Source organism: Mytilus edulis, chromosome 1 (assembly GCF_963676685.1).
Source record: "Mytilus edulis chromosome 1, xbMytEdul2.2, whole genome shotgun sequence".
Lineage (NCBI taxonomy): Eukaryota > Metazoa > Mollusca > Bivalvia > Mytilida > Mytilidae > Mytilus > Mytilus edulis.
The window spans coordinates 106,603,735-106,622,567 of record NC_092344.1 but is presented as its reverse complement, the minus strand read 5'-3'; the positions used below and the strand labels follow the sequence as shown (position 1 = coordinate 106,622,567).

At 31.6% G+C, this 18,833-nt stretch overlaps 2 protein-coding genes across 2 annotated transcripts; one reads left to right on the top strand and one right to left on the bottom strand.

The window, feature by feature from the left end:
- Window positions 1-255: 255 nt before the first annotated feature.
- LOC139497241 (uncharacterized) lies at window positions 256-3,034 on the bottom strand. Its single transcript, XM_071285423.1, has 3 exons — window positions 2,692-3,034; window positions 604-2,496; window positions 256-269 (listed from the first exon to the last, which is right to left on the bottom strand). The coding sequence occupies exons 1-3, from the start codon at window positions 3,032-3,034 to the stop codon at window positions 256-258; spliced, it is 2,250 nt and encodes a 749-aa protein (XP_071141524.1).
- Window positions 3,035-7,725: 4,691 nt separating this feature from the next.
- LOC139499128 (ATP synthase subunit delta, mitochondrial-like) lies at window positions 7,726-11,721 on the top strand. Its single transcript, XM_071287817.1, has 4 exons — window positions 7,726-7,899; window positions 10,340-10,493; window positions 10,869-10,957; window positions 11,534-11,721. The coding sequence occupies exons 1-4, from the start codon at window positions 7,774-7,776 to the stop codon at window positions 11,654-11,656; spliced, it is 492 nt and encodes a 163-aa protein (XP_071143918.1). The 5' UTR covers window positions 7,726-7,773; the 3' UTR covers window positions 11,657-11,721.
- Window positions 11,722-18,833: the final 7,112 nt, after the last annotated feature.

Genomic DNA, 18,833 nt, shown 5'->3' with positions numbered 1-18,833 from the left:
CAAAAAGATCATATTGTGATTTCACTGACAAGTTGTGCAACCTCCCCTTTTTCAATACTTCATACATTGCTTTATTTGCTTTTCTAACTAAAATCTTCTTAGCACTCATAAAGCTACCTGTTCTTGAAAAATTCAACCCAAGATATGTCAATTCATTGACTATCTCCAATGCATTTCCGTCATATATAAAGTTAATATTTTGGGGTAATCTACCACCAGAAAAAATTATAATCTTAGTTTTACTTGTGTTAACTTTTAATTTCCAGGTACTGCAATATTCAAAGAATATATCTAATTGCAACTGCAGATCGGATGCATTATCCGAAAATAACACTGTATCATCTGCGTATAATAACACAAACAGTTTTAAGTAGATATCAAACTCATTCTCTATTTCATCAGTAATACAATTTAAACCACATACATTTTTTTCTTGAATAAACTGTTGAAGGTCGTTCAAATACAATGAAAATAAAAAAGGAGACATATTTTCACCCTGTCTTACACCGATATTGCATGAAAAGTATTCTGACATTTCACCATTATACATAATACGAGATTTAATACCAGTGTACATATTAAAAATTACATTATACATTTTACCGTTAATATCATTCACAAGTAATTTATGCCAAAGACCCTTTCTCCAAACAGTATCAAAGGCTTTAGCAAAATCTACGAATGCACAGAATAGTTTCTTTTTCTTATTTTTCATGATACTAATAAGCATGTAGATAACAAATAAATTATCTGTAGTAGAATAACCTTCTCTGAAACCAGCTTGATTCTGACATAGTAAACAAAAATCATCAGAAAATTTATTCAAACGTGAATTCAAAATAGAAGTAAATAATTTCCCAAAGCAGCTTATAACTGTTATAGGTCTAAAATTGCTAGGATCATGTTTGTTACCTTTATTCTTAAATAAAGGTATAATATTTCCAGAAAGCCAATTTTCAGGGATAGTTCCACTGTCAAATATAATATTAAAAAGTTTCACAAACACCTGTGACATAACACTAAAAGAGTGTTTTAAATATTCATTTACAATCATATCATCACCAGAGGATTTATTATTTTTTAACTTTCTCAAAGATTTTTCAATTTCCTCTTCTGTAATAGGTGAATTTAATATAACATTTAAATCTTTTACATTGTTCTGATTTTCTAAAACAATCTCTTCATCTTCAGAATTTCCTAAATTTAAGTTCTTAAAATAATCAAACAAAATATTAATAGGTACACATGGATTGTTTCCCCTTTTACCACCGTTCAAAATCTTCCAGTATTCTTTCGGGTTAATCGATCTTAAGTTTTCTATCTTGTGTCTAATTTTCTTTCTATGTTTACGAATGCTCTTATCCATTACTCGCTTATAACTCTTTTCTAGTTTCTTTGTTTCATTCACTCTGTCGTCAGTATGGTTTCGCTTAAGTTTTCGTCTACTAGACCGAAACTTTTTTCTAGCTTCCTTACATTCGCTATCGAACCATGGTTTTGATTTTTTTATATTTTGTGTATGCTTACGTCTTTTAGTAAATGTGCCGAATGTAGACTTTGCCGCATTTGTAAGTAAATGACATACATCCTCAACAACTTTATTAATAATTGAGTTTTCACTTGTATTTTCAACCATTTCCGTTAATTGAGCTAGTATTTCATTTACTTTAAGTCTATCAATGTTACTAATAAAGGTGTCTAATTGCTCATTTTCCCATCTCTTAATCTTCTCCTCAGGCATTTCATCATCATGACTGACGTCGTTTTGTTTTTCATAACAAGTAATCTTTAACGACAGTGGATTATGAATATCCGAAAATAAAACGCTAGAATTTAATACTGAAAAATTTTGAACCAGCTTAAGAAAATTTGGGGAAGCAATATTGTAATCCACTACACTAGTGTTTTTACATGTAAAACTACCCAGACCTTTGTCTTCACACATTCTTCCATTTAGGATAAACATATTGTTATTCTTACAAAATTCAAGAAGCAAGTTGCCAAAATTGTTTTTTTTGTGATCCATACTTTTCCTTAATCGATTTATATTTAACTCATCTAAAGTACAAACACCCTCATTTTCAATGTCTAACATTCCTGAAAATTCTTCAAAATTTACGACGTCAAAGTCTGACTCTTCTGCAGTTCGAGCATTAAAATCTCCAAAAAGACATATAATGTCATGACTTGTACTAAAATTCAAAAATTCACTTTCAATTTCGCTAAATGGATCACCAACACAATATACAGAATTTTCAGGCGGAATATACACAATACCACACAAAATATCTTGTTTTAGTTTAACTACATGTTTGTCAATTTTAAACCATAAAATATATTTACTGTCTGTTTCAACAACAGAAATATGATCAGATAATGATTCTTTAAAACCAAGTACAATTCCACCTGATTTTACTCTGTTTAAGTGAGATCTATTTTTCATTACAAATTTATAACCTGGCAGATCTATAACGTCTAAATCATCAGTTTTTGTTTCTACAAAACACAAAATACTAAATTCATTTAACAATTCTAAAAATTCTGGGTATTGTATACGCCTCTTTAAACCACAAACATTAAGGGTAATTATATTTATAACTGTATTGTCTACTAAACATTTATTTACATTATACAAATCATTATCGATTGGTTTATTAATACACTTATGTCTTCCATGGTTGTCCTATGAACCGTCTCGTTCAGGAGTAGAGTTCACCCGTGGACGTTTATTCGGTCTGGTGGTTGATCTTTGAGGCTCTTTATGCTCGGTATCGTCTGCGATTTCATCTGGCTTAACAAGTTTGTCGTTAATGTAAAGTTTGTCTCTTTTCATTACAACTTTTAATTTCTCTTTTTTCGCCTGTTTCGCTATTGGGTATAGCTTTCGTCGTTGTTCTTCTATTTCTGGTGGAAACTGCTCGTTTACACCGTAAAATGTACCTCTTAGATTTCGTCCTGCTTTTTTCACCATATCAAGGTCAGAATAATACTTAACTGCATAAAAATATACAGGAAATCTTCCTAATTCAGACATAGCAGCAAAATTACTTGCTTTTCTGTTAACCCCAAGAATATATAGGAACTACTGTTTTTAGAGGAATCTTTATTTTGTAAGTTTTTCTGTTTCAAAAAATGAAAAAATAGAACATATTTGATAAAAAAAAAATGACAAATAGCAGTTTGAAATGGCAAGACAATGTGTTAAACTTGAAACGGAAAACGTATGCCAAATTCGAATTTAAAAAAACTGAACAGGTCCATGAACATGCACTCTTGCTACCGAATAAAAAGAACGGCGAACTGCAAATACAAAGATCTTGTTTCAGAGAGGAACCAATCGTACTTTGTAAAAAGGCATGCGTTACCAGAGCTCTGGTACAAACAAAAAGTACTCTGAAACTGACAAAACCCAGATGAATGATTTCTTAATTGACAACATATTTTTACATGCGTTTGGAGGACGGTTTATTCTGTAAACATTCGGCATTCCCATTGGAATTATAACTGTGCTCCTTTTCTTGTTGATTTGTCAGTCTTTTATTCACATGAGACGGACTTTATACAGGATCTAGAATCATCTACAGCTGATGTCCTCTCACTAAATAATTCAAAGTTGGATGATCGGCGAACACATGTAGATGCTGTTCCATCAAACTTGAAATAAAGAATGCAACAAAAATAGTTTGGTCTGTCTCATACTTACTTGACTTGCATCTAGAAATTGAAAATGAGTGTTGGTTGAGAACAAAAATTTACGACAAAGCAGATGATTTCAGCTTCCTAATTGTGGACTTTCCGGTCCTTTCTATGCAGCAACATTCTAGCACCACACGCATATTTAGTAAATACGATATTCCAGACCTTGCATTTCCTGAAATGATCTGTGATAGAGGATTAACAACGGACTCCAAGTGTTGAAGTTTAAGCCATCCCTTTGATTTGGAATATATCTGTTTTGCAGATGACGGCGGATATGTTCCAATTGCAGGGCCGTAACTACCTATGAGGCAGGGGAGGCCTCCCCTGAATTTTCTACACCAATTTTTTTTTTTAAGTAATAAAATGAAATATTGACAATATATACACGAAGAACTTGAATTTGTATTATAAACAATACAAGTTTACAGTTTTAACAGTGTTATCATGATACGTGATATATGTCATTTTCCGGATTTTTGATCGATAGTGAAACGTTTCAGTATTTGTTGGTTTTTTTCGTGTGGCCGTCCGTCTGTTATTCAGTATTTGTACGAGAACACATATGAAACTTTGCTTTCTACAATTTTGAATAAAACTTAACTGTTCACATTTCTTTAGGGGCTCAATTAAGCAGAGGAAGTTCCCTTTGTATTTTGAATCTTTTATGATATCAGAAATTCGTTACCGACTGAATCAGCTGTTGGATCATTTATTTTAGGCACTGGCTACGGTTACATGGAAATGTAACAATAATAAAAATATTATTGTTACATTGGAGACTAATTGCCGGAATGCAAAGTTGGGTGAAGAACCGATTAATTGCAAATGTAACAATAATTACTGAGGCTACGGTTACATTACGTTATTGTTACATGAAAAACAGCAATGTACGCTAGATTGATTAAACTTAAATCTTCTATAGTTGTATTGCTTCATTCTTTCATATGTACTAAATAATACTAGTAATTTAATACTGATAAATAATAAAATATTATTATTCAACAAATGGTGTATAACTTGAATAGTTTTACTACGTATTAATGGTTTTGATGTTCTTAAAGATACTACTCAAGATTAGGAGTGTGACTGTCAAAGGCGAAACATATAGTTCAATGGTTTCACTTTTTTAAAGTATTTAACTGCACACCTACTCTTATTACTGTCATTATACTTTGGACCAATTTTGTTTATGGCGAAAAAAATAAAACTTAGGATGCGTTTTAAACGAAACTGAAACAATATCAAGACATACATTTCATACAGCTTTATAACTTGACGCAAATTGATAATCAAAAGCAAAGTTTGCTAACTGTAAGTTAAATACTAAGAAATTCTGTATGTACACGTATCTGGGAGGACGTAAATTCGTTCATCAAAAATGTGTCGGACTTTAAAAACAACTTACTGGATTTGTAGAAATTGTCATTGTAAATAAAAAATTACAGTAAATAAATTGTATGTTATAAATGTATGTTATAAATGTCCTCAACTTTTATTATTTAGTACATATTACTAGTCCCATCGTACATTGCTTTTTTTTCATGTAACAATAACGCAATGTAACCGTAGCCTCAATAATTATTGTTACATTCGTAATTAAACAGGTCCTTACCCAACCATGCATTCCGGCATTTAGTCTCCAATGTAACAATAATATTTTTATTATTGTTACATTTCCATGTAACCGTAGCCAGTTTCTTTATTTTAACGTCTCCAGATCGTACGAGAACATTGTGGTCAATGCCTTAGTAGTTAAACACTCCCATTCGTTGTAGCAGGGACTTTCTATACTAAGTATATACTAGTATAGAAAGTCCCTGGTTGTAGTTACATACATGTCTGTTCAGCTGTCAACAATATTGAAATTCAAGGTCCTCGATAAAAAAAAATATCTTGCGTTCTATGATCTTGCTTTATATGTTTTTTTTTTTAACTTACCAGTTTGATTGCTAACTAAAATATCTTTAAATACAGATAATAATTGTTTGCATAAAAATTGCTTCCTGAGGATCCAGCAATACTGATGTTTCTTAAAGTAAGGAAATCGAAGGAAAACAGTCATTTTTAGCCACTGATTCTATTGAGAGAAAAAATCCGCTGTCACAATGTATTTAATGTTAATAATTATAGGTCAAAGTACGGCCTTCAAGACGAAGCCTTGGCTCACCCCGAACAACACTCTCAGCAATCTCAGCTTGTTTTTGCATAAAATTTGCTTCCAGGTTCAAGCAATCCTTAAAGTAAGGAAATCAAAGGAAAAAGGGTGATTTTTAGGCATATTACTGAGAGAAAAAAAATGGCGAGGGGCTGTGCCCCCAACCCCCTCTCTTGGGGGCCTCAGTCAGCGGCCCCAAACCCCTGCCTCTCCTGAATTAGAACCCTTGTTACGGCCCTGAATTGTAGTAATCATTTTCGTTTTTCCGCGAAGGGGACATATATAAGACTTGTTGTGGAGTCTTAACTTCCCGATGAGCAAAACGTTGAACAGGGTATGCTAACCCTTCCACGGCATCTGAGATCACCCCATATGTTGTAATAGCTGAGTTTTGGATACTAAACAATCGAAAACACCTGATTATTGGATACCTATTCACTTGATATTATTTACACATATTTTGAAAGAGTAACACGACGGATGCCCTATCTGCTTACTCGCATACCGGAGCACTCTTTTTAAACAAAAATAACAGTATTCTATAGTCCGATCAAACCCGAAACTATCCCTTTTCAACAAACTATGTCTGTTCGCTCATTGTCAAAGAAACTGAGTCCTGTTTATCGGATATAAGTTTGGTTTTCTGTCCGACAGTGTGTAAATGTAACGGCCATCTTTTTGAAAACCCAGAGATATATATTTACATATATTTCTTTTGAAAAATGAAAGGAAAATAATTAAGAAACATGATTATTCGTTAAATGTTTTTTTACTTTCTTAAGTTACCAAACAGGCTGTCGCTATTATTGCATACTTACTCGGATATGTTTACGATCTCTTTAGTTTATTTAAATGCCAGGATGTCCGGATCTGAGAATATATAGCTTCTTAAAAGCACATCCATCTGGTTCATTATAGCACTTTGTTCAATTCGAAGATTGTTACACAAAGTCCCTGCTTTTCTGTTTTTACTAAATGAAATGATAACATTACCTCGTTACACATGTTACCATGGTTACTTGAATTCAGCTATCTCATGATATGTGTATCCATGAACACAATCATTATTAAATGTTTTCTGGCATTCTAATCTATTTGTTAAAAAAAACTGCGGAAGAAGAAACCGAAGAGAGGCCGACAAAACCACTGTAGAAGACGACGAAAGAAACAATAGTCATAAGTAATCTCAAGTGTTCTGTTATTAAACTAAACTTGGAACAATATATATGTTCCTGAACTCAATTATAAACTAAACTATACTTAATATAGTGATTAGATAAATAAGTTTTACTATATAATTAAAATATGATGATCATGATCATCACACTGCTACATGAACAAATGTAATGTAATTTAATTGTAATATTGTAAGTATTAAATAATAAAATATCTAATCTTTGTTTTTAACATATCAAGATAGTTTCCGTGTAGTCGAGTGGTCTAAGTAGTCTTTCTATTGTAACACAAGCCTGTCAATACAAGATAGTGAGTGCGAATCTCACATGTTCGACTACAGTCTAGTAGTGTTCCTCTACTCACAAAAACTTACCTTGTTCTTTACAATATTTGAAATACATTTTTTCAGTTTTCTTTGATACATGTACGCTGAGACTACTATAACAGCGTTATAGTAGTCTCATATGTACGGAATAACTTCACTGTGACAACCTTATGATAGAATAACAGGTGTCATTCAAATTAGTTTAAATTTTGTAAACTAAAATATATTTTTTTAAGTCTTTTGTTGCATCATGAATATCTAACAAAAAATCCCGTAACCAATCTAGGTATGTCAGGTATTATAAATAAAATTTACGTCCGTTCTCTCCTATGAAAAATAAACTATTTTTACGGTATTTTGATCAACCAAACGTCGTTGTCTCCCCCTTGGTCAGCTTCCGCCCATACTTTCTACAACCATGGCACTGTTTCGGCAAGTTTTCAGAAGTACCAACTTACTAAGACAGTGTAGCAGAGTTGCTGCTGTCCCACAACAACACAGAGGATATGCTGAAATGGCATTCACTTTTGCATGCCCGTCTGATGTAAGTATTCAATGAAATCGAACACTAAATTTTTAACCTTGAACCGGCTAAAGTAAATCATAAATGTCAGTAAATATGGTTTAATCAATTTTACATACTGTTGCCACCTATAAATACATGTGTGGAAATTGCAAGTGAGAAAATATGGGGTTTTTTTACACGCTAGACTATTCAAAATACACAAGCAGTGTCTATGACAAGAGTTACACAGTCATAATTTATCCCTTTGAAGTTTTGCCAAGTTTTGGTATTCTGACTTTCTGAGTAAATTATATTCATTTTGGAAACAGTCTGCGCCAAAAAAAAAATTTGTCTACTAGTCCAGACACTAAATATCAAAACTGGTCCCTATACATGCTATATGACTAAATAAAATTTTGAAAATTTTCACTAGTCCAAATCAATATTTACAAGTCTGGGGTATCGGACTAGTGGCTAATGGTGCAGACTGCAGAACCTGTTCAAACTGCCACCTAATCAAACCAAAATTTGATATGATTACCATATAGACAACTCTCCACAAGAGACTAGAAATTAACAACTATATGTCACTGTACTGCCTTCAACAATGTGCAAAGCCCATACCGCATAGTCGGCTATAAAAGGCTTCCAAATGATTATTGTAAAAAAAAAAAATTAAATGAAAAAACTAACGGCCTAATTTATGTACAAAATAATGATGAAATAAAAATATGTAAGACAGCAACAAACTACAACCACTGCAGTATATCCCAATCTCTGTCTGACCGACAAAATGTCAAACAAAAAATCATTCGGTCAGACAAACCCTAAAACAGTTTGGCACAGACTGCACTGAATGATGTTTGTCACATGTAAAATTTGAAAATACCTTACATTAATTTAATGATTACACCTTTAAACTATTTGTCCAATATTATGGTACATCACAAAAGTTCCTGTAAAATTTTGACAGCATAAAAGAAAATATCTGACACCACAATGTAAAAATGATTGTTGTATGACGTTAAAAGTTCAAGAAACTGATTCTTGGGCCAAGAAGGACAGATTTCCAAATAGTGATATTAAAGGTGATTAGATTATTTTGTTAAAAGTATAGTTTTATCATTCCGTAGACGGTCATATTGTTTTGTCTCTGGCCTGTGAAGTTTTCTAATTTGAAAAAAAAAAAAAAAATTAGTAGGATTAAAGCCACACCTATTCCACCTAAACATTGTAGATTACAGATAGCAAATCTGATTATTTAATGTTCAGTTTAATTTTTAAGGCATTACAGGAATTAGATAAACAAGTTTGAAATGCATTTTATGTCTCAGAAATTTAAATATTTACTGTGTTTACTGTGTTTTTGAGACTTGTTTCATTTGCTTATAATTACATATGATGTATGTTTCATTATACTACGTTATTCTGATTGGCTAACTGCAATCTTGAGCTATTCCTTAATCAACTTCATTACACAATAAAATATATCATTTATGATGACACGATGTCCAACATTCAAGTGCACAGGTAATTTAAATAAAAACTTATAAAAAAGAGTTTTCATGATCCTAGCTAAAAAAATTATAAGTATTGAATGCTTCTTTTTGTAACTTCATAGGGTTGTAAATGCATTGACTGCACACATTTTAAAAATGAAGCGCTTCATCCCAAATCTACTTGGGTCAACGCTTTTACACCACAGTGAAGTTACAAAAAAAAGCATTCAATTCTTAAATACATTACATTTAATTGTAAGGTATCAAAATTAACAAACATTCAACTTCATTTGACCAGTTGACAGGGTCCTCATTTTAACACAGTTTAAATCCCCATTCATAGGTTGTGAAGATATCCATATATTGCACATGTCAATAAAAAAAATCTTCACTACTGTACATGTGGATTCATTATTATTCGTCGGTTACCAATTTTTGTGGATTTAATTGGTACAGGGAAACCACAAATTAAAATGTTCAACCAATTGCAAATTTGCTGTAGTATTAAAAGCAGACTTTTGGAAAACCACGAAATCAAATATCAAGGAAAATAATAGTTTTCTGCAATCCATGAAAATTGGTACCCAGGAAAATAAATGAATTTATAGTTTTAATATTATTTCATATAGGGTAACATCTTTAAAAAAAAATTCCAATGTTACTTTATTTTGGCACCTTCTGAGGGAACAAAAAAAATCAAGAAAGTTACATTTTTTGTGCAATCTCAATGCTGCTATACAATAAAATATCCATATCCCAAACACTTCTTTTTATATAAATCACAATCTGCATACAAAAACCATATTAAATTATATCAGCCTTTTTTCTTCATTGAAGTGGAATGGTAAAATTTACTTTATATTAAATACCACTCACCACCTTGACCAGTTCCCAAGTATCAGTGTATATAAAATTGTATTCAAATAAAATTTAAAAAAATCCAACAAATCCAAAGTATTGATTACATTTATGCGTTTCAGGTGTTCTATGCCAATGCCACTATACAACAAGTAGATGTACCAGCTACTAACCAAAGTTTTGGAATTCTTGCAAACCATGTACCAACAATAGCAGTACTTCAACCAGGAGTTGTTATTGTCACAGAGGAAAATGGAGAGAAAAAGAAATTCTTTGGTTTGTTGATTTTTTTACTGGCAATAGTCACATGCAACTTTCATATAAATTTCATATACATGATATAGCTTCCAAGGACATTTGTACTCGAGCAATATCAAAGTTGGAATATCTGGGTCTTGGTTCTGTAAGTGAATTCTTACCTTTGAACCTTGTCATCAAGTACTCTGTGTGTTAATATTCCTTCCAAATATAAAGTAGAGAACTATAAATTCAGTTAGACAAAATAGTTGAAATGCACATTGATCCAAGTCTCTTATTTATTTTTATAACAATTACCTGGTACATGATGAGTTTTGTTATATAAAATGTTTTTTTTTTGTTATATTTACAATGATTAGCTGTAAAAACATGTTGTTTTGGTTATATTTACAGTGAGTAGTGGTTCAGTGACTGTAAACAAAGACTCATCAGTACAGGTTCTAGCTGAAGAAGCTCATCCTATAGATAGATTTGATAGAGATGTGAGTAATCATTATAGGATCGTGTTCATGTACCGTCTTATAAAAATCTTTTCTTGATTCGTTTTCATCTTTAAATGAAAAAATAAACGAACAAAAAAAACATTGTTCATTTTTCTTTATCAAGAAAAGGACCTAATTTGATTTGTCAACACTAGGGATGTAGATTTTAACCTTTGTTTGAGATTGTAAGTTGGGACATATATATCTTTTAATATAAATATAATTGATGTGGTATGATTGCCAACTAGACAATGCTCCACCAGAGACAAACAACATAGATTTTTAGTTTGTCTATTGATACACTAAACTTCTCTTTTGTTCACAACTGTGAAATTTAATATTAATGTTCAGATGAAGCGGACATTTTTGCTATTTAAAAGATAGATTGTTAAATGAGGTTGACAGTTCATCATACAATGGGATACAAAAATATTTCCCAGAGTTGATGTAAAATGTTCATAGACCAGTAATTTTTTTAAACATTTATACAACTTCTTGAATACTCGTTTCTGAAATAGATTTAAAGCACTTTTAAATGTTTTGAAATTTTGAAATTAAACCTTGTATATTTTGTAGGCTGTAAGAGATGGATTAAATAAAGCTCAGGCCGATTTAGCAGCAGCATCAACAGAGATGGGTAAAGCTGAAGCACAAGTAGCTATAGATTGTTATGCAGCTGTACAAAAAGCCATGGAATAAGACATTTAAATTCATTGTTTATACTGGAGTGCTGTTTATAGATTATTAAATTAATATGACCAATATTTCTGTCTTGTTCCTCAAAACCTTATTTTTGAAAGATTTTTATAAAACAAGAGTGCACACGCTGAAATGTCTGGCCTTCTTTACTAACCATTGATATTATGTTGATGGCCCTAAATATAAAGCTTTATTACAACTGTCTCATATAAAAGTGAACATGATCAAAGAAGATGAGGTCATGGTCATATAAACCAAATGAGAAATACATGTACACCTTACTCATTCAATACACTAAATATAGTAAACCTATTGCTTAGGGTTTCTAAGAAATAGACTTAACTAAGAAAACTCAACATTGACTAATGAACCATCAAAATGAGGTCATGGTCACATGAACCATGCCAGGCAGACATGTACAGCTTACAATCCTTCCATGCAACAAATATAGTTGACATATTGCTTATAGTTTAAGAAAAACATACCAAGACACAAAAACTTAACACTGACCATATAACCATAAAAATGAGGTCAGGGTCGCATGACCCCTGCCACTTGAACATGTTCACCTTACAAACAATGCACACACCAAATGTAGTAGACCTATTGCATACCGTATAAGAAAAGTAGACTAAAACACAAAAAATTAACTATAACCACTAAACCATTAAAATTGGTTGAGGTTGGATAACACCTGCCAGTTGGACATGTACACCTAACAATCAATTTACACACCAAATATATAGTAGACCTACGAATTGTGCATACAGTATAAGAAAAACAGACTAAAACACAAAAAATTAACTATAACCACTTAGCCACTAAAATTATACGAGGTCAATGACACCTGCTAGCTGGACATGTACACCTTACAATCCTTCCATACACCAAATATACTGGACCTATTGCTTATAGTATCTGAGAAATGGACTTGACCACCAAAATTAACTTTGTTCAATGATCCATGAAGTAAGGTTGATGTCAAGCGAAAATTACATGATGGGCATGAAAACCTTGCAATGTTTGCACATACTAAATTTGTTAATCCTTTTACTCAAAGAATAATGGAAATGAGGTCAAGGACAATGAACATGTGATAGACAGAAACTTCTTAAAATTAGGCATCTATATACAAAGTGTGAAGCATCGAGGTCTTCTAAAATATAAAGCTTTTAAGTTCACTTACGCTGCTGTTGGATCACTATGTTGAGTTTTCTGCGACAAAAGTCGCAGGCTTAACAAAATAACATTGTGGTGTGGGTATTTTGAGTCTTAAACACACATGTATTATTCTTCACCCCAACACACAGAAAAGTGTCAAACTCATAGTGTTAACTTGCTTAAAGTTTGCAATAATTTGAATCAATAAATGTTTGTTTTCAATGTTATGAAACTTACCATGTGTCATACTATTAATTTTAGACAGTCACAATAGCATGTAAACTGAAATATCTAAAAGGGAGTTAATCTAAGACAGTCACAATAGCATGTCAACTGAAATATCCAAAAGGGAGTTAATCTAAGACAGTCACAATAGCATGTCAACTGAAATATCCAAAAGGGAGTTAATCTTAGACAGTCACAATAGCATGTCAACTGAAATATCTAAAAGGGAGTTAATCTAAGACAGTCACAATAGGATGTCAACTGAAATATCCAAAAGGGAGTAAATCTTAGACAGTCACAATAGGATGTCAACTGAAATATCCAAAAGGGAGTTAATCTTAGACAGCCACAATAGCATGTCAACTGAAATATCCAAAATGGAGTTAATCTTAGACAGTCACAATAGCATGTCAACTGAAATATCCAAAAGGGAGTTAAAATTAGACAGTGACAATAGCATGTCAACTGAAATATCCAAAAGGGAGTTAAAATTAGACAGTGACAATAGCATGTCAACTGAAATATCCAAAAGGGAGTTTATCTTAGACAGTCACAATAGCATGTCAACTGAAATATCCAAAATGGAGTTAATCTTAGACAGTCACAATAGGATGTCAACTGAAATATCCAAAAGGGAGTAAATCTTAGACAGTGACAATAGCATGTCAACTGAAATATCCAAAAGGGAGTTAATCTTAGACAGTCACAATAGCATGTCAACTGAAATATCTAAAAGGGAGTAAATCTTAGACAGTCACAATAGGATGTCAACTGAAATATCCAAAAGGGAGTTAATCTTAGACAGCCACAATAGCATGTAAACTGAAATATCCAAAATGGAGTTAATCTTGGACAGTCACAATAGCATGTCAACTGAAATATCCAAAAGGGAGTTAATCTTAGACAGTCACAATAGCATGTCAACTGAAATATCCAAAAGAGAGTTAAAATTAGACAGTCACAATAGGATGTCAACTGAAATATCCAAAAGGGAGTAAATCTTAGACAGTCACAATAGCATGTCAACTGAAATATCCAAAAGGGAGTTAATCTTAGACAGTCACAATAGCATGTCAACTGAAATATCCAAAAGGGAGTTAATCTTAGACAGTCACAATAGCATGTCAACTGAAATATCCAAAAGGGAGTTTATCTTAGGCATTTTTGAAGGAGATCCTTTAAAACTTGGTAAATATCTGAATCCTGTCGACTGAATTATACACAAGCATCAAAGGGACAAAAAGGACTTGAATATGCAATATGAGTGTGAAAAACATTTTCCAGTTTATGTACCCAAGGTCAAGTCACCCATAGGTTACAGACCAATAAACAAATGCATATACACTATACATTAAATGACAAGATAAATTTCTATCCTTTTATTTTCTTTAGATTTTTAGATTTTATTACAACAATAGGATAACAAATACAACATAGCAACATCATATACATATATCCTGCACCAGACATTATAGCACTAGCAAACATAAACATAGAATAACTTTTGTTCTTAATATCTACTATTACTCCTGAGACTTGAACAAATATAATGACATTTTCAAAAGAATAGATTTTTAAAGTATTTTGGTTTTTAGTTTTTTTTTGTTTCACTGTCTTTCTGTGCAATTGGAATTGACCTATTGTGGTTATTAGAACAAAGATGTTAAAAAGGTGGTTAAATATTGTCAAGATACAATTACATTTTGTGCTTTCAACATCATCAGGAACGATTGAATTTATAGAATATTTTAAAATGTGCTTTAAAATAATTTCAAGTGCCATGAAGAGAAAAATATATCTTTTTTTGACCTTTCTAAATTGAAATAATGAGTTAAATTTCAAATTTTTAGGAATTGTTGAAAAACAAAATGGCACAACTCACACTTTAAATATTGTTGGGCAAAATCGAGAAATACACAAGAAATGTATTCAACATGGACATGTATCACAAGTAAAATTTACAGTGGATTCCATCGAGTGTGTAGTGAAAGGTAATATCTTTGGTTACTTGCTTGTTAGCTGAGCCGTGAAGTCATTATTAGGTCAGGTATACTACCCTCCTATCAAAGTAGCATAGTCCAACAGACAGAACAATTGGTTTTCTGTCGGACTAGTCTATTCTTAAAGTAGGGTAATTTACCTAACCTAACAATGACTTCACGGTTCAGCTAACAAGGAAGCTAACCACAGATATTACCGTTGGCTACACACTCAATGGAATCCGCTGTAACTAAATGAAGTTCTTCCTGTTTTGCAACTTATTTATAAACATCATAGGAGATAAAAAAAAAAAAAAATCTGAACTGACATAAACATTCATCTTTCCTTCTATACACCAGATTTTAGCATGATTAAATTTAATGCAGAAGGTAAGACTGATACTCTTAGAAACTAAGCCTCACTTTCAGTAAATAACAAATGTCCATGGTGGCCTAGCAGCAGAAGTGTTTCTAGTTTAAATGATGCCCTAAATTATTTAAACTTTCATGGCAGGTGCTTGTTTCAATGACTGACATGAAAATAACACTTGTATTTGATTTATTTTAATCCAATTATTACTGACATCAATTTCGGATGAGATAAATGAAAAAAGTGATGTTATTTCCCCGACTGCCACATTAAAAAAATTCAGAAAATAAAAGTATGTAGATATTGAATACTACAAAAAGTATATCTATAAATATTCCTTATAGATCTAAAATGGCATACTTTAGACTTCAGAGGCGTGCTAGTAAAACAACTTCCTAATATTTTATGTCCACTACTAACATAATTTACTGTTTTTTCCATTTAGGAATAACTTGGTACCAATTCTAAAAAAATAAGCTCCATCTTTTGATTTTAACAAGAGTGCACACACTGAAATGTCTCGCCTTCTTTACTAATCATTGATATTATGTTGATACTTATTACGACTGTCACATAAACTTAACATGAACCATGAAAATGAGGTCAAGGTCAAATAAAACCTGCACGACTGACATATAGATCATAAAATATTTCCATACCCCAAATATAGTTGACCTATGACATAAAGTATTAGATAAAAAGACCAAAACTCAAAAACTTAACTATAACCACTGAACCGTGAAAATGAGGTCAAGGTCAGATGACATCTGCCCGCTAGACATGTACACCTTAAATATATAGCTTTTAAGAAGTGAGCTAACACCGCCGCCGCCGTAGCCGCCGCTGGAAACAAAAGTTGCAGGCTCGACAAAAACTTATAATAATCAAAAGTGTTAGACTCAGATCAACAATTTAACTGTAAACGTCCCTTCTTCAAATCTGAGTCCTACCTTAACATCATAAAAGAATAAAGTGTGACAGTTGTATCTTAATACATCTAAAGTAGTTTTTGTTATCTTGTTTTATTCTGCCTGAATAGGCTGAATACACCAAATGAAAGCCTAAAGAATATATGATACTCATATGAAGGTTAATTCAAAATTTGAGAAAGACTGGATGTGTAGTTTCTTGGAATAAATTTTTGTATTATCAAAGTTGCACAAATTCATGAAAATTGAACATGTAAAATGTGGTTTGTTTATAGTTGACACATGTTTGGTTAGTTATAGGAAGGTTGGTTCGATTGGAATATTGAGTTCATGCATGAGTGAACTCAGGTGGTTTAAAGTCATTCTAGCCATTGCAATGTGTACAGTAGCATTTTGCCTAATGATTAATAATTTATATTCTTTTGAGTTTATGAATTAGAATTTAACAAGTATTTAGAATACAAAGTGAAAAGAGATCAGTATGAATTGTCAATATGATGCAATATATCACAGTACAACATTCCTACACAAAGTTTGATGATATAATTCATGAAACTGGTATATTTAGTTACAGAAAAGAGCAACCAAATTTTGATAGGATATTTTTGGAGCAGAGGTATCATTAACTGCCATATTGGAATCTTACTTTACCAAACTTAAGTGTGGACTTCAATTTGAAGAACAGACATCAATTAGAGACTGGATATTGATCTGAGTCCAACATATACAAAGAAAAATAATAGAAATTGACCCTGTGAAAGAATGACCAATGAAAATGATTTACAAAATCAACATTTACTTCCAGCAATAAAACAACTTTCATTCGCACTGACCATCACATAGAAAATATTTTTATTATAAAATGAATACAAACTGGTTGTGTGTATGTGGTAACCATTCTTACCCTCATGGAGGGTAAATTGTCACAGCCATATTAGTTCTCTGTAAGTTTTTTATACATGTATAGATATATCATTATCTAACTTTAAAATATACAAAATATTAACAAATCATAATAAAATATAACTGTATTTTCAACAAATCAAGACATAAATTTAATTTCAAACATATCTCCGATTAATGTGATACAAACATACAGTTGAAAAGAAATGTGTCCATGAAAAAATTACAAATTACTATACAGTGTATTTTGTCAAACATTCTAATTTATTATTTAATAAGAGTTGACAGTTATCTCCCCTACTTCTTTTTTTAAATTACTGTAGCAGTAAATCAAGGTACAGATACAAAATTTGAATAACAATTGATACTTGGGATGAGACATATAGTAATATTTAAGTCTTCCTCCCTTCAACTATTTATATTGACCCAGGAGAAGAAATCAAACTATGAAAATGATGGTCGTTAAATTCATTCATAAATATTAGATTACAATGTATTGACCACCAACACATCAGATTCATCACCAAGAAGAATAGAAATAAGTTGAAATTTCATTGTGATATAGTTATGTCTAATTTTCAAAGTATAAATAATTTTTCTGATACCTTAACATGTTACCTGAGAAAGTATGAAAACGGCATCATACAAAATGACTTTATGCTTGATGATTATTCTTTGGCTCTTAATTGTTTAAATATTTTGAATTTTTATGAATCTGTCAAGTTCACTAACCTTTCTTATTTAATGCCCTTAGTTCTGAACACTATCACTTTATGCAGTTTTGAAATAAGGAAAATTACCAAATAGTTCTTTTTTCATGTTTAAGGTAGATAGGGTGTCTTCCTCCATCTTGGATTTTGAAATACTAGAAAACAAGGTCTAGATCTTTGATGAAATGTGCAAATTTTTATAGTAGTAGGTAATTCATGTGTAAAAATTTTCATTATAATATAGAAAATGCCATGTTTGATCATATTTATGATTGTATTTTACAAAAATAAAAATTCTTTTGTTTGATTCATTTTTTTCCAACTTTGTCAAATAAGGGGAGGCAACTCAAATACAAGTTCAGATAATCCAGATAGTGTTACTTTTACAATAGAATGTGTTAGGAATTTACCCATTTTTACATGTATCAAGAAAACGAGTCCGGTGACCCCATTTTTTCTTTTTCTTATTTGAAAGCATAATATTGAAGCTATCTTCTCATATTTTATCTCAAAATTCTATGGTGTGGTTTGCGTTTTATGGCGGAAAAATGGGTTTTCCATGCATAATCTATACAAAATCTTGACAATTTTGAACAACCTGTAGAGTGAAAATAAGTCCGGTGACCCATTCTTTTTATTAATGTTTTTAAACAAGCAGGATATGAACTACATTTTGGCAAATTATTAAAAGATTCTATGGATTATAATTTAGACACCCCATCTACCTTAAATAGAAATTTACATTATTCTCACAAGACTGGAAGATCATAAAGAATAAAGAAAATAACATTCTCAGTCAAAAAAATACTTGACATCAAGTCTAATTAAGGTAAAATGGCTTCATTTCCTTCAAATGAAGCAAGCTAGTGAGAATAAAACAAATAGTCTTTTTTAATTCAG

What these genes read in the sequence shown, in the direction of transcription:
- LOC139497241 (XM_071285423.1), bottom strand. Translation starts at nt 3,034, where the DNA reads ATGTCTGAATTAGGAAGATTTCCTGTATATTTTTATGCAGTTAAGTAT. An exon ending in CTCTACTCCTGAACGAGACG is followed by an intron (nt 2,497 to 2,691) that starts GTTCATAGGACA and finishes TGTGTTTTGTAG; the next exon opens with AAACAAAAACTGATGATTTA.
- LOC139499128 (XM_071287817.1), top strand. Translation starts at nt 7,774, where the DNA reads ATGGCACTGTTTCGGCAAGTTTTCAGAAGTACCAACTTACTAAGACAG. An exon ending in CTTTTGCATGCCCGTCTGAT is followed by an intron (nt 7,900 to 10,339) that starts GTAAGTATTCAA and finishes TATGCGTTTCAG; the next exon opens with GTGTTCTATGCCAATGCCAC. An exon ending in AGAGAAAAAGAAATTCTTTG is followed by an intron (nt 10,494 to 10,868) that starts GTTTGTTGATTT and finishes TTATATTTACAG; the next exon opens with TGAGTAGTGGTTCAGTGACT.